The 15,420-nt window shown below is 44.7% G+C and overlaps 1 protein-coding gene across 1 annotated transcript; it reads left to right on the top strand.

Annotated features, from left to right (window-relative positions):
- The first annotated feature begins 14,140 nt into the window (after window positions 1-14,140).
- Window positions 14,141-15,117, top strand: LOC100012619 (olfactory receptor 3A2-like). Its single transcript, XM_056809414.1, has one exon. It carries the CDS (start codon window positions 14,170-14,172, stop codon window positions 15,115-15,117), a length of 948 nt encoding a protein of 315 aa, XP_056665392.1. The 5' UTR covers window positions 14,141-14,169.
- The last annotated feature ends 303 nt before the right edge of the window (window positions 15,118-15,420 follow it).

Here is a 15,420-nt window from a genome sequence, read left to right as displayed (position 1 = left end):
TCATAAAAGAGGAACCATCAGTAAGTAAGACTAGATCTGGATTGTCTAAGGGAGTGTCCAAGAGATTATCTCGAGGTTTTTCTGCCATGGACACTAATGTTTCACAATTGTGTAATGGTTCTCCTGAAGTAGGTAAATCTGGAAGCAAGGTGGCAGGGTTAAGGGTTGTACAGCATTTTAAGGTAATATTTTTGCTATTTAACAAGGTTATTTCATACCTTGTAATTCACTGATCCGAGAATGCCTGTGTTCTATGCCTTAGCAACAATGCTTCTACCTCATGTAGTCACATAATTGTTAATGGGAATCCCAATACTAGATCAACAGTTTTTGTCACTAGTAAGGCTGTAGCAGCTACTCCTCTAAGACATGGTGGTGCTCCTGATGCTACTGGGTCCTGTTGGGCAGAATAATAAGCAACTGGGCACTGAGAAGGCCCCAAAGTCTGAGTTAAAACACCTGAAGCTACTCCTCTTTGCTCATGTACATACAAAGCAAATGGCTTATTGTAATCTGGGATGCCTAGAGGAGGAGCAGACAGGATAGCCTTTTTTAGATCTGATAGAGCTGACAAGTGTTCTCTCTCTAACTTGAGGGGTTCAGGGACCAAATCCTTTGTTAGTGCTATAGGGGGGTTAGTAATTTCCCCATAGCAAGGAATCCATTGTCTGCAAAACCCTGTTGCTCCTAAAATTGCTCTCAACTGTTTCTTAGTGGTAGGAGCACTTAAATTTTGAATATTCTCAATTTGTTTTGGAGAAATAGAACAAGCACCCGCAGTCAGGATGAACCCCAAATATTCTACTTTAGAGAGACACCACTGAACTTTATCCTTCGAGATTTTATGCCCTCTTTTGTGTAATTCCTAAAGAAGGTGTTTACTATCTTCCTGACATGTTTCTGCATCTGTTGAAGCCAAGAGTAGATCATCTACGTATTTGATTAATTTGCTATTTTTAAATGTTATATTATCTATGTCTTGGCTCAAAATTTGTGCAAATAAACTCGGGCTTTCCACATAACCCTGTGGCATATGACTCCATGTATTCTGTGAGCCCTTCCAGGTGAAAGCAAAAATATGCCTGGAGTTCTCATGAATGGGTATGGAAAAGAAAGCTGAGCAAATCACAGAAATAATAATTATGTGAAATACAAGGTTGATGATGAAATAGAATTCCCTAACTTTCTGGGATGCAGCTAAAGCAGTCCACTGCAAAGAAATTATATCCATTAAAACATAAACTAACAAAATAGAAAAGGAGAGAATTGATGAACTGAATGTACATTGAAGAAATTAGACACATAACAACTAAACCCAAAATGAGCACAGAAGAGGAAATATTGAAAATCAGAGGGGTAATAAATTCAAAATTAATAGACTATAGATGTGATCAATTAAAAACTGGTTCTTTGAAAAGATTCATAACAAAACTGATAGTCCTTTAGCCAACCTGATTAAAAAGAAGAGGGTAAGAAATCGACTCAACAGAATAAAAAATAAGATAAAATAAAACTAAAAAAGTAATTATAACAATTTTCTATTCATAGTTATATACCAACAAAACTGAGCACATAAAAGAAATAGAGGAATGTCTTTAAAATATAAAATACTCAAACTAACAGAACACCAAATAGAGCTATCAAATAATCTAATCTCACAGGGAGATATGAAAATAGCTATAAAGAAACTACCAAAGAAAAATCCTTGTGGTCCTGACAGATTCATGGAGAATTCTCTTGAACTTTTAAAGAACAAGGAAGAGCAATACTGCAGAAATGACTCTTAACAGATTCCCTTTTATGAGACAAATATCATCCTAACAGCTAAATCTTGAAAGAGTAAATGATAGGAGAACTACAGACCAATATCAGAAATATTCAACACTATTCTGTCAAACAGAAACTATATGGCAAGTCATCCAAAAATTCATTCAGTCTGATAGAGCTAGCTATTCTTTTATTTTCCCCAAGCTTTTATTTTTATTTTTTCTGGATTATACATGTATTATCATACAAAACATATTTCCATATTATTCATTTTTGTAAGTGGATGATCTTATAAAACTAAAACTCCCAAACATATACCCAAATAAGCAAGTGATAAATCACATGTTTTCATCTGCATTCCTACTCCCACAGTTCTTTCTCTGGAGGTGGATAGCATTGTTTTTCACAAAATTGTCCTAGATCATTCTATTGCTGTCAGTAGCAAAGTATCACATTTGATCATTCCACAATATTTCAGTCTCTGTGTACAATGTTCTCCTGGTTCTGCTCCTCTCACTCTACATCAGTTCATTAAGGTCCTCCCAGTTCACATGGAATCCCTCCAGTTCATCATTACTTTGAGCACAAGAGTATTCCATCACCAACAGACACCACAATTTGTTCAGCCATTCCCCAATTGAAGGGCATCCCCTCCTTTTCCAATTTTTTGCCACCACAAAGAGCACAGCTATGAATATTCTGGTGCAAGTCTTTTTCCTTCTTATCTCTTTGGGGCACAAACTCAGCAGTGCTATGGCTGGCTCAAAGGGCAGACAATCTTTTAGTGCTCTTTGGGCATAGTTCCAAATTGCCCTCCAGAATGGTTGGATCAGTTCACCACTCCACCAGCAGTGCATTAATGTCCCGACTTTGCCACACCCCTTCCAGCATTCATTAGTTTCCTTTGCTGTCATGTTAGCCAACCTGCTAGGTGTGAGGTGATACCTCAGAGTTGTTTTGATTTGCATTTCTCTGATTAGCAGAGATTTAGAGCACTTTTTCATGTGCTTATGAATAGTTTTTATTTCTTTGACTGAGAACTGCCTATTCATATCTTTGACCATTTGTCAATTGGGGAATTGCTTGGTTTCTGATAAATTTGACTTCGTTTTTGTATATTTGAAAAATGAGATCTTTATCAGAGAAATTTGTTATAAAAATTTTCCCAGTTTGTTGCTTCCCTTCTATAATCTTGTTTTCATTAGTTTTGTTTGTATAAAACCTTTTTAATTTAATCAAAATGATTCATTTTACATCTTGTAATGTTCTCTATCTCTTGTTTGGTCTTAAATTCTTCCCTTCTCCATAGATATGACAGGTAGACTATTCTATGACCACCTAACTTACTTATGTCACTCTCAGAGCTAGCTATTCTTTTTTTTAACCCTCACCTTCTGTCTTGGAATTAGTACTGTGTATTGGCTCCAAGGCAAAAGGGCAGTAAGGGCTAGGCAATGGGGGTGAAGTGACTTGCCCAGGGTCACATAGCTGGGAAGTGTCTGAGGCCAGATTTGAACTTAGGATATCCCATCTCTAGGCCTGGCTCTCAATCCTTATATCATGAATCAAAGAATGGTTCAACATTAGGAAAACAGTCAGCATAAATTGAATATTAAGAACAAAAACATCCCCAAACCACAAAGTTATTTCAATAGATGCAGTAAAAGCTTTTGACAAATGACAAAACAGTCATTTATGCTTTCAAAAAAACTACCAAGTATAAAGGGATCTTTTTTTAACAGGTTGCTGGATGGTACATCGATATAAATACTACCAGATCTGTAGTTGGGAAAATCAAATCTGGCCTTAAACACCAGCTTCATGATTCTAGACAAGTCATTTAACTTCTGTTTGCCTCAGTTTCCTCAACTGCAAAACAGAAGACAATAATTGATTGCTGTGAAAATCCAATGAATCCAATGAGATAATTTCATACTCGGTGCCTGGCACTTCGCTATTATTATTAACGTCCCAAGAAGTATCTACCCAAAATCAAAAGCAAGCATCCTATGTGATGCAACTACAGAAGCTTTAGCAACAAATACCAAAGTAAAAGCACAAATGTGCGGGGATCTCGATGGGAGATCTCTTGCCTAAAAGTTCAGCCTGGGGGTCACCACTCTCCCTTGTTTCTCCCACCTGTCTCAGTCTTCTTTGATACATCACCATGTGGATGTTCCCCAGAACTGGAACTGTGGGGTACCCCAAGGCCCTCTCTAGGCCTCTCTTGGTGACTTCATAATTTCTCAGGTTAAAAGTGATCATCTCGGTGCAAATTGCTCCCAGCCTCACAGAAAGTCATCAGGAGTTGCCTGTGAGACACTTCCAATGGAATGTCCTTCTGGTGTCTGAGTGGCCTTTTGGATTCCAAGAGGCAGTGCAAGGGAAGGTGGCATGAGTGAGGTCCAGCTGTGAATTCAGAGCATGCCACACAAGTTCCTCTGAGGGTGCCTAATCATTAGGGAAGTTTAGTGGCTTATATTTCAGTTCTGGGTCCTTTTGGGGAGCCATTCAAGAACCCTAGAAATGTTAGCTGTTCTTTTTATTGCTCCGATAAGGAATTCCACCTTCAACTAGAATTCAGGGTTGGATCTTCTCCACAACAGGGAAAACCACTGTTTTATTTCTCACTGGATATTTTTTAACCCCTCACCTTCCATCTTGGAGTCAATAGTGTGTATTGGTTCCAAGGCAAAAGAGTGGTGAGGGCTAGGCAATGGGGGTCAAGTGACTTGCCCAGGGTCGCACAGCTGGGAAGTATCTGAGGCCAGAGTTGAACCCAGGACCTCCCATCTCTAGGCCTGGCTCTCCATCCACTGAGCTACCCAGCTGCCCCCCTTTCTCACTGGATATTAATGAAGGGGGGGGCATCCAACAAACCTAACTCTGGGTGTCAGGGAGCCTCCAGGCTCTGAAAAGGGCAGGAGGCAGGCAGGCATCTCCTTCTGGATAATGGGCTAAAGCAGAAGACAGCAAAGGTCATTAGCATTTTCACAAAACATTTTGCAATTTCCAAAATCCTGTCAGATTCCCCAAGCACCTTCCAGCTTGCAAACTAGTACTCTAATGGCCTCACAGGCTCCTGGGGCCTTCTCGTTCACTTGTGAAGCAGGCAATTGAGAAGGACCTCCGACAGAAGATTTCTTCTTTCCATGCCCTGATCTCTTTCTCCCTCCTCCACAGGCAGGAATTCGAAGGCAGACACTCATCTGGCTCACCCAAGGCATGATGGTCTTGGTCACACCTTCACTGATGTAGATGGAGGCCCCAGAAGGTAAAAGGTTTGGGCCCCAAGCAGTCTAAAGCTGAGAAGGTAGCAGGAACCAAAAGGATCGACACAAAACTTTCAGAAGACTAAGAAGTGGCAGGAGGCAAGGGCCCCACTTTTCCAAGCTGGCGTGGTGGGCTGGAGTTTCTCCCTCTCCCTCCTGCCTTTTATGGGTATCCTATTAGAGGCTCCTTCCTCTCAGCTCTGATGGTTTGTGAGTCTGAAAGGCATATCTTACTGCATTCGGCAGTTGCCTGTCTTGCTCTCAATTCTGTGGTCAGGCTGGACACGATGATCTCTAAACACTCCCTTCCATTTTTAATTTAGGGACAACCTATTGTTGCAGGGGCAATGTGCTGAACTTAAGTGTTCCTCTCACTGCCCCTCTACCTCTCTTATTCCTTTGGACAGCCACTTGGGGTGCAATGTTTTCAAAGTCTTAGTTACTGCTTTGAAGGCTAAATCTGTGCATGGTAAAGAGGAAAGAACCTTCCCAGGGGGCATTTCCAGCTTCTGCTTCCAACAGTTCCATCTTGAGACACTTCAAGTGGCTCCCAGGTCCCCCCCAATTCTACTAACAAATCCCTGTGGGGGAATGGGCCTCCCTTAATTAATGAGTGCTCATTAGAAGACCTCTGGGAGTAACCCTAAGGAGGACAGAGCCTTGGGGCAGAGTCGGCGATGTCTTTCTATCTTCTCTCTGTCTCTCTCTGTCTGTCTCTCTGTCTCTCTCTCTCTTCTACTTTATAAACACTTCAGCTGGGATGACCCTGTCCAAGAGCCCCCACCTGGAGCCTGGAATGCAGCGCCTGGTGAGTATTCACCTCATAACTCTTCCCTTCGCTCCACAAGAACAAGAAAATCTCAGAAGCAGGAAGACCCTTTCCCATGCTTTAAAAGGAAGGAAAGTGAAGCACAGAGAAAAAGAAGACCTCCTCAGGGCCACAGAGTGAGTCAGAGGGAGAGCTAGGTTCCAAAGCCAAGTATCTCCCTACGTCCCCTACCCTACCCTGGGTTTCTTGGCTATTGAGCCACAGAAGGGAAGAGGAGGTTGGTAAGGACTAGAGGCTCATACAGCTAGAGCTGGAATGGATGGGTCTTTGAGGCAGGCTACTGGATTGAACCCCCTCATTTTACAAAGGAGGAAACTGAGGTGAAGGGATTTGTTCAGGGTCATACAGCCAATAAGGTGAAAGAGAGGGTCTTCTTAATTTAGTTTTTTCAATCATGGATTCCCCCTTTGGCAGTCTGGTGGAACATAGGAACCCCTTCCCAGAATAGTGTTTTTCAATATCTCAAATAAAATGCATGGGACTACAAAAGAATCCAAAGGTTAATAAATGAAAATAAGGTTGTCAAAGATGAATTCTCTCAACATTCCCTTCCCAACACCTTTTTTAAATGCCTCAAATCAAATTCTGGAGCGGCAGAGCCAATGAGAGGCCAAGATGAGACATTTTTCCAGCCTAAGAAAACTTGGGAGGTCAGTGGGAGAGGCCTGTGACATTGGGGTGGAGGACAGATCCCAAGCCTACACATGCAGCAGCAGCTTTGGAAGAACTCTTTGCTGGAACTGGGGGTAGGTGGCATAGACTGGCCACTTTTCTGCCGGTCACAGTTGCATGGAGGAGAAGAGTGCTGGGTGCTGTCAACAAGGGAGCAGAGGCCCTGCTCACAGTTCCAAGGCCAAAAAAGGCCTACGCCTCAGGGCTGCAGATGAGCAGAGCTCTTTCCTTGGTGAAGGCCAGAATGCAGACAAGGAGAATGATGGAAACGGTGACCGCACCTCTCCCAGGATCACACTACCTTGGAAGCACTGAAAACTTGCAGATCCCCAGAAGAAGCTTTGCAAATAGCTCCCAAAGAGTAAAGCTTGAGACAGAGCCTCCCACTCTCAGGTGAGCAGAGCCCAATTTTATCATAAAGTTTAAAGTCAAGAAACAGGCTGGCAAATAAGCAAAGAACAACAAGAAAGAACTTGACCCCCCCCTCCAAAAAAAAAACTACTGCAATGGCTCAGAAGACCAAGGCACACCCTCAGAACGGTAATGTGAAAGCAGCTGCAAAAGAGCGAAACCTCAGTGAGAATCAACATGCCCTTGTGCCGGGGACATCTACGGAGTCCCAATAGGGGACAGTTTAGAACTGTCGGAGGACAGCTATGGAGTCGCAAGAAAGAAAGACTGGAACATTATCAAAGAGGGATAATGAACGTTTATTGTAAGCAGCCCACCAGATTTCAAGCTCTTCTCGAGAGACACAATCTATCCTCCCCAGAGTGTGAACAGGGGAGTTAACCCGTTCCCAGGAGATCTTGGAACTGTTCATGCAGCCTTGAACTGAGAGCTCTCTGTTTTGGCGTACTCGGCAGGAATGGTAGGTCACAAACACCTGGGAAGAGGAGCTCCATTCCATGAAGTCATGAAAGGTTCACTGCACCCTTGCCCATCCATTCTCCCCAAGGCCCTGAAGCCTCTGCATGGCCTCCAAGATTGAGTGCTCTCAGTCTTTCAACTCAGGTCTTCTGATCCCAAGGTCAATGCCTCATCCCCTGAGCCACGGTGCCCCTCGAGGAATCCCACAATGGCCACAGCCAGTCTTGGAGTTCCAGGTGTCCTCATCAGAGCCCCAGTGCCCAGCCTGTTCTATAGAGCTCAGGTGTGTCTGACAATGCTTTGGGGCCTGAGAAGATGCAAAACAAACAAGATAAAAAGCCATAAGACTCAAGGGTGGCCGAGACTCATACCATGGGGAGAGACAGTGAATGAAGACCAGGAGGAAAGTGAGCACTATCTCAGGAAGGTATGGCCTAGGGAAGCACCGGGAGCAACCTGCTCATGACCTCAGTGGTGGGGAAAAAACTCAGGAGTAGGAAAAGAGCGAAGAGGTATGAGAGAAAAAGGAGGCAGAAAAAAGTGAGAAGCAGAGACAAGGAAAGACAGGGACAGAGAGAGAGAGAGCAGCAACCATCTAGCAGTTTCGATTCACGTTCAGTGCGGACTGTATACGAGACATTATCTCCGGTGGCGGGGATAGAAAGACAAGAATGAAAGACAGTCGTTTTCCTCAAGGAATTTCTTTCCTACTGGAAGAGCCAAACAAACAAGCAAAAAGGAGATGATTTAGGAAGCAGTAAGGGAGTATCAATACTCAAATCAAAATCAAATCAAGGCAATGTCTTAGCTGAGTTTTGAAGGAAGCCAAGGAATCTAAGAGATGAAAGAGAGAAGGGAGTGAATTCTAGGTAAAGGAACAAGAATACCAAGGCCAGGAACAGGAAGTAAGCTAGTTTGCCTATAAAAGAATAGTGAAGGGAACTAATAGAAAAGAAATCTGGAAAAAACAGGGAGAGAACTTTGTGCAGGGCTGATGGCTGGTATGTTCTGGAGGTTAGAGGAAGGGACTGCTGAAGATTCTCAAGCAAGGAGTTACATGCTTTCAGAAGCATATTTTAACAACTCTGAGGAAGCAGTACTTGGAAATGGGGAGATTGATGAAGAGCCCAGGCAAGGGGTGACAGGACCCAAAACTAGAAAATGGTGGTGATGGGAGATAGAGAAGGTGACAGATATGAGAGACATCTGGAGGCAGAACTGTGAAGTCTTGGCTAATTGGTTACCAAAAAATAAGTCAGAGGAGTAGGCTCTGGAAATCAAGGCTATAGATGGAAGTATAACAATAACAGGCTCTTGACTAGGAATATAACACAACTTTAAAGTGCTGAGGGAAATGTGTTTGCCTGAAGTCATGAAAGCCTCACAGAAAAAGATTTAAACTGAAAAGGAAAAAAAGAGCAAGGAAACTGTCTCAAGATAGCTACCGCACTAAGTCCCCTGAGCAGTGGCTATTTGGAAAGAAAAATAGCAATAGAAATGATCAGAAGTTCTTTTTTTTTTTTAAACCCTTACCTTTCGTCTTGGAGTCAATACTGTGTATTGGCTCCAAGGCAGAAGAGTGGTAAGGGCTAGGCAATGGGGGTCAAGTGACTTGCCCAGGGTCACACAGCTAGGAAGTGGCTGAGGCCAGATTTGAACCTAGGACCTCCCGTCTCTAGGCCTGGCTCTCAATCCACTGAGCTACCCAGCTGCCCCCATGATCAGAAGTTCTTAAGAGACCATATCTAAGAAAGGGGTCAGGGGGAAAAAAACCACACAGCTATAGCCTTAGCTCTCAGTCCACAAATGCACCAAGTATGGAATCTTAATGCAGTCATCATTGGTATTCCCAAATATCAGTGAGATCTGGCAGGAGGAAGACCCATACCTCGGCATGTGACTCGAAAAGGAAGTGAAAAGGAAGAGAAGAGCTCAAAAGAGAAAGGCATTATATCAGATATTAATATTATAATAATGTGAGGAAAACTAGGAAGCACATAAGGAGGAAAGAAACAGAGGGAAAAACAGAAATCTATACTGGAAATCACAAAACAAAAAATGATTTAAAAGACAAGTGAGAAAATAGTAAAAAAAAAAAGTCCCAAGCTACCCTTGAACTCAAGTCCCCTGGCCCAGAGGAACATCATTGGACCTTAAAAGAACTGGCAGCTGTGACTGCTGAGCCACTGCCAGGAATATCTGAATTATCCTAGAAAATGGGAGAGATGCCCCAGGACTGGAAGAGGGCAGATGTTGTCCCAACTTCCAAAAAGGCAAGAAAGAACCTGTCCCTGATAGGCCATTGGGCTTGATGCTTGGCTTTGATTCCTGGAAACAAATGAGAACCGATCAATAAAGAGATAGTCAGTGAACGTCTAGAAAGAGAAGCAGTGATTCCACAGAGCTGGCCTGGTGGCTCATTCCTTTTTTTGACAGGATTACTAAACTAGTGAGAGGAAGCCATGGCACAGTGGATAAAGAGCTGGCCTTAGAGGCAGGAAAATCAAGGTTTGAGACTCCCCTATATCAACTGGCTATGGGACCTGGGATGAGTTGCTTTACCTCTCAGGGTCCCAGGCAGTTTTCTAAAACTAGAAGTTGCAGAGAAGTTGCCAACCTGTATGAGTAGAAGGAGTTTCCTCATCTGGGATTTTCCTATTTCATAGGTCTGGTCGAGCTATGAGACAGATTCTATGGCTTTAGTTCACTCTGATATTAGCAAAGCATTTGATCAAATATTTCATACTCTTCTTATGGAGATGGAGAGATAAGGATTAACTACTAAGCCAATATTATGGGTTCCAAACAAGTTGTCAATAGTTCAGTGTCAGTAGAGCAAGCCATCTCCATCTAAGTGTCCCAGAGATCTCTACTTGGCTTGGAGAAAGGTATCACTGGTCTGCTCATCAAATTCTCCCATGATTCCAAGCAAGATGCCAGATTCAGGACCCAAAAGAGGCTTTGACACTCTAGCATTGAGCTGAATCTAATGAGATGAAATTGAACAGGACTAAATCGAGTCTTTCACATGGGTCAAAAATCAACTTCCTAAACAGAAGATCAGGGATGTCTGGTTGGACAGAAGTTTGCCTGAAATCAATCTGCAGATCAGAGTGGACTGTAAGCTGAATACGAGTCATTAATGCAAAGTGCCAGCTGAAAATGGCCACGCCATCTTAGGCTCCATTAAGTAAGAATGGGGCTACCTGGAATAAGGGGGCCATGGTCCCTGTCATCTACCCTTGTCAAACCTCATCTGGAGGATTGGCCTCAATTCTGAGCACTGTGGTTGAAAAAAGGTATTGGGTGTGCAGGGGAGGGTAACCAGAATGCTGAAAGTCATAGAGTCCGTGTCATATAAAGATCAGTCAAAGGAACCAAGACTATTTAGTCTGGAGAGAAGTCTTATGAGAGCTGGCTTTGAGTATCTGAAGAACCATCATGTAAATTGGGGATTGGACTTGCTCCGTTCAGCGTGAGAGGGCAGTTGTAAGGAGGCTGGAAGAACTTGCTATGAGAGCTGTCCCAGATTGGACCACATGACTGCTTCAAGCGGTGACCTCTTCAAGCAGAGACAGCACAACCAACTGCTGGGTAGGCCGGAGTGGGAATTCCTTCTGTGTATCTATTGAACTAGATGACAGCTAAGGTCCTTCTCAATTCTCAAATTCTTTGATTCTGAGAGTATTATAGAATACTTGGACAGAAAGAAGAATGAGATGAGAGAGGGAAGGGAACAAGCATTTATTAAGCACCTACTCTGTGCTTGAGAAATATGATCTCCTTTGATCCTCACCACAAGGCTGGAAGGAAGGTGCTATTACTATTCCCATTTTAAAGTGGAAGAAACTAAGGCAGACAGAGGTCATGACTCACCTAACATCACACAGTTAGTAGGTATGTGAGGTCACATTGGAACTCAGGTCTTCCTGACTGCAGGCCCAGGGCTCTATCCTCTGCCCTACCTGGATATCTAACTAACAACAGGGAAGAAAAGGAAGGCCTAAATTAAGCTTTAAAGGGAACCAAGAATTCTACGAATGGAGTAGACTAGGGGAGGACCAATGCAAGGGAACAGAGACATGACCTGTCAGGTCAAACAGGCACTTAAAGTGGAGGAAGGGAATCAGCTGAGATGCCAGACAGAAGCTGTTGTGGCTGACACTCTTGGCAGTAGGGAGCTAGTGAAGGCTTCTCACTAGGGAGTACCATGATCACCCCTGTGCCTTGTGAAGACAATCTGGACTATGTGAAGGGTGCATGGGCAGGAAGAGGGATTGGAGGCAGGGAAGCCAACAGGAAGTAGGCTTGAACTCGAGTAGTGACAGTTTGCATGGAGGGAGGCAATAATGATGGAAAGAGATGGAGGTGAGAGATGTTGGGGAAGTAACATTGAAAAAGCTTTGCAAGTGGTTGGATGTGGGCCCAGCCAGGGAGAGGAAACAATAAATGCTGACTTCCAATCAGTCAGGGTGCTCTCACCTGAAATGAGAAAATTTGGAGGAGGAATGGGTCAGGGGAAGCTGAGTTCTTTGAACACAGGTGAGTCTGAGATGCCTACAGTCAAGAAGTCAGCACTGACAATGTGCTAAGGGCTGGGAATAGAAATACAAAAAAAAGACTATTGGATATATCATGAAGAAATGATTGGTGGCCTTGAGGTGGGGCGCAGCAGTGAGCAGTGAAGGGGTAGATCTGGTGGGGACAAAGAGGAGGAGGAGGAGGAAGAAGAGGAGGAAGTTCATGGAAAGTACAGAGGAGTTTGACCCAAAGAAGGTAAAGAGATCAAGTATCCATGGTATCATAGGGCCAGGTTCAGGTTGAAGGACCAGAGCAATGTACATCCCTCTTGGGGCTTCTATCCTGGACTAATTTCTCTACCTTTACTCACTGGCCTTCTCACCAAGGCCTAGGCCTCCACCACCATGTCTCAGGAGCCCTCTTACTCAGAGAGATCCTTCTGGCCCTTCTTCTAATTGCTAATTTCCTACAGGAACCGCCTTTTGAAGGAATAAATCAGGCCTTGTTCAGCCCTTCACTCCTCTCCTGACTCCAGCAGGCCCTATGTGGGTACTGACCCACATCCTCTGGAGATTCCATATTGCCTTTAAGATCATTGAAAGCTTTTCAGACAGGAGCCAACTTCTTCCTGCCTTTCCCTTCTCTCCCAAGTTCCTCTTTTCTCTGCAATCCACCCATCCTGGGCTGCTCCTACCCACATACTCCATCTCCTGTCTCCAGCCCTTTGCATTGTCTGTCATTCAAGTTCTGACTCCTGAAATCCTTGGTTTCCTTCTGGATTCTATTTCTATTTGAAGCCTTTCCTGCCCCTTCTGCTGCTAGTGCTCTACCTCTCATTTTCCATGTTTTCTGTGTATATTTATATGTCAACACATGAAGAATGGAAGCTCCTTGAAAGCAAGGTCCACTTCCCTTTTGGCTTTCTAGCTCCAGAACTTTGCATGTACTAAGCAATCATACTTGCTGATCATTGCCTGAACAGCCAACAGGATACACTGGGGAGTAGAGGAGAGGGGAGGATTGAGAGCCCAAGTAGAGGGTTTGGACCTTGACTAGAAAAAAAATAATAATTGAGGACGCAGCTGGCCGTTGTGAGTGCCCTGGCCATGTAGGCCAGAGGCCTAGTCTGGTCACTCTGTGGACTTGAGGGTCAGGGTAAGGAGGCTTCCTGATTCTAACACCAGCCAACTAGCTGCCAGGCCACACTGGGCCAATTGTAGAACCTCATTGTGTATCGAGCTCTCCATCTGTAAAACTGGGCTCTATGATCCCTCTGATGCTCCACATTGCTAGTGGAGGGAGGTACCGTTTGTCTTCCAGTTATGGATAAGGAAGAAGGAACCTAAACACTACTAATAGGGACCAGAAAGAGTTCAAGCTCTGAAAATTCCCACTCCAGTGCCTTCAGGGAAAAAAAAGTTTTAGAAAATGCTCTAAGTCAAAAGGAGAGTCGCCAAAGCCAGCCAATTGGGGGATTGTACAAAGCCCAGAAAACGGGTTTTTTTTTTTTTAATTTAATTTTTCTATTTTCTCTCTATTTTCAATTTTATTCCTTTGTAAAACAAAATTCATTTCTTCCCACACCTCTATGCATCTGGTGGATAACCAACACTCCCTGACTTTTCCTGAAGATTCAGAGACATTGGAGGGGCTGACCATCGAGAGGGTTGATTCTAGATTTCACTAAAGACATTAGCCGTCTCTGGATGGGTAGACTGCAGAGGAAAGAGGAAGAGAAGGGAAAGAAAGGAAGAAGTGGGCTCCCACCTGAAGAGAACAAATCTTGATCTTGGAGGCAATGTGGAGCCACTGGAATGGGTGGGAATATGTGGAATCTAGGGGCAGCTACAGCTGGTGAAGAGCATTTTATTGAAAAGAGGGAACACCATACATACACACACACACACACACACACACACACACACACACACACATCACTCACCAGATCGGGTGGGGAGAAATTTCCTAGCAAGGACAGGTTGCAGGGAGGGGACTAGGGATTTGGGGGAGGCCTTGTACAGAGAGAAGTCAGGACAGGCAGGTAAGGGAGCAGATCTTCATGAGCAAATGAATCTAGTAGATGGGAAATGGGAGAAGAACTAGAAATGCTGCTGAGCGCTCAAGCTTGTTTGGTGGTGAGACAATGGGGCGCCAGTTCTGAGCTAATGACTCATTCTATTATGGCCTCTCCCTCAGCCATCTTCAAATCCTGCTACTGGTCAAGGAGAGAGCCCATCCATGGGCCTACGACCTAGATATAATGTGACATCTGTGACAGAGTTCATCCTGCTGGGGCTGACAGAGAGGAGGGAACTGCAGCCAGTCCTTTTTCTTCTCTTTCTCTTAGCTTATGCAGCCACAGTTGGTGGCAACCTAGGCATCTTAGCCGCCATCTTGGTAGAGCCTAAACTGCACACCCCAATGTACTTCTTCTTGGGGAATTTGTCACTGCTGGATATTGGGTGTGTCAGCGTCACAGTGCCCCCAATGCTGGTTCGACTTCTATCCCAAGAACAAGCTGTCCCCTTTGCCACCTGCCTGTCTCAGCTCTTCTTTTTCCATCTACTGGCTGGTGTTGACTGCTTCCTGTTGACTGCCATGGCCTATGATCGATTCTTGGCTATCTGCCGCCCTCTCACTTACACAACTCGCATGGGCCGGGGGGTTCAAGGAGTGCTGGTAGCAGCATCTTGGACCTGCTCCCTTGGTAATGCACTGACCCATACAGTGGCACTGTCCACACTTGACTTCTGTGGCCCCAATGTAGTAAACCATTTCTACTGTGACCTCCCTCCACTCTTCAGCCTAGCCTGCTCCAGTACTCACCTCAATGAGCTGCTGCTCTTTGCTCTAGGGATCATCATGGCAGGAGTCCCCATGATCCTCATCGTCACCTCCTACCTGCAAGTAGCAGCCGCTGTGCTGCGGATCCGCTCTTCGGAGGGCAGGAAAAAGGCCTTTTCCACTTGCAGCTCCCACCTGGCCGTTGTGGGCATCTTCTATGGGGCTGGTATCTTCAGCTACATGCGCCTGGGTTCTGTCGAGGCCTCAGACCAGAGCAAAGGGGTCGGAATCCTCAACACTGTTCTCAGCCCCATGCTCAATCCACTCATCTACAGCCTCCGGAACCCAGATGTGCAGGGAGCCCTGCGGCGAGTTTTCACAGGCCAGCGGGTCTCAGTCTGAGGTGACCCGTGACCTGGACCTTTGCCCCAACGGATTTTTGTAAGGTCTTTCCCAGGGCCTCTCTTTGACCTGATTAGAGCAGGCAGCCTCTCCTCTACCTCAGCCCCCAGCAGCCTAGACCCTTATTCTTCTTAATGTTGGCATCAGGAGCCAAATAAGTCTGCTCTTAGCTTAAAAATGATTGGAATGAGCAGTGTTTCCTGGGTGATCCTGAGGTGTCCTTGAGGCCAGGGCTCCCTTCCTTAGGCAGCTCTCCTTATGGGAGCCCTTGTAGCCAGTCGCACATTAGTCTTCTCGCTTTAG

This window comes from Monodelphis domestica, chromosome X (genome assembly GCF_027887165.1).
Source record: "Monodelphis domestica isolate mMonDom1 chromosome X, mMonDom1.pri, whole genome shotgun sequence".
Classification (NCBI taxonomy): domain Eukaryota; kingdom Metazoa; phylum Chordata; class Mammalia; order Didelphimorphia; family Didelphidae; genus Monodelphis; species Monodelphis domestica.
Note: the sequence above shows the minus strand (reverse complement) of the source record. Positions and strands in the feature narration are given on the sequence as shown.

What these genes read in the sequence shown, in the direction of transcription:
- LOC100012619 (XM_056809414.1), top strand. Translation starts at nt 14,170, where the DNA reads ATGGGCCTACGACCTAGATATAATGTGACATCTGTGACAGAGTTCATC.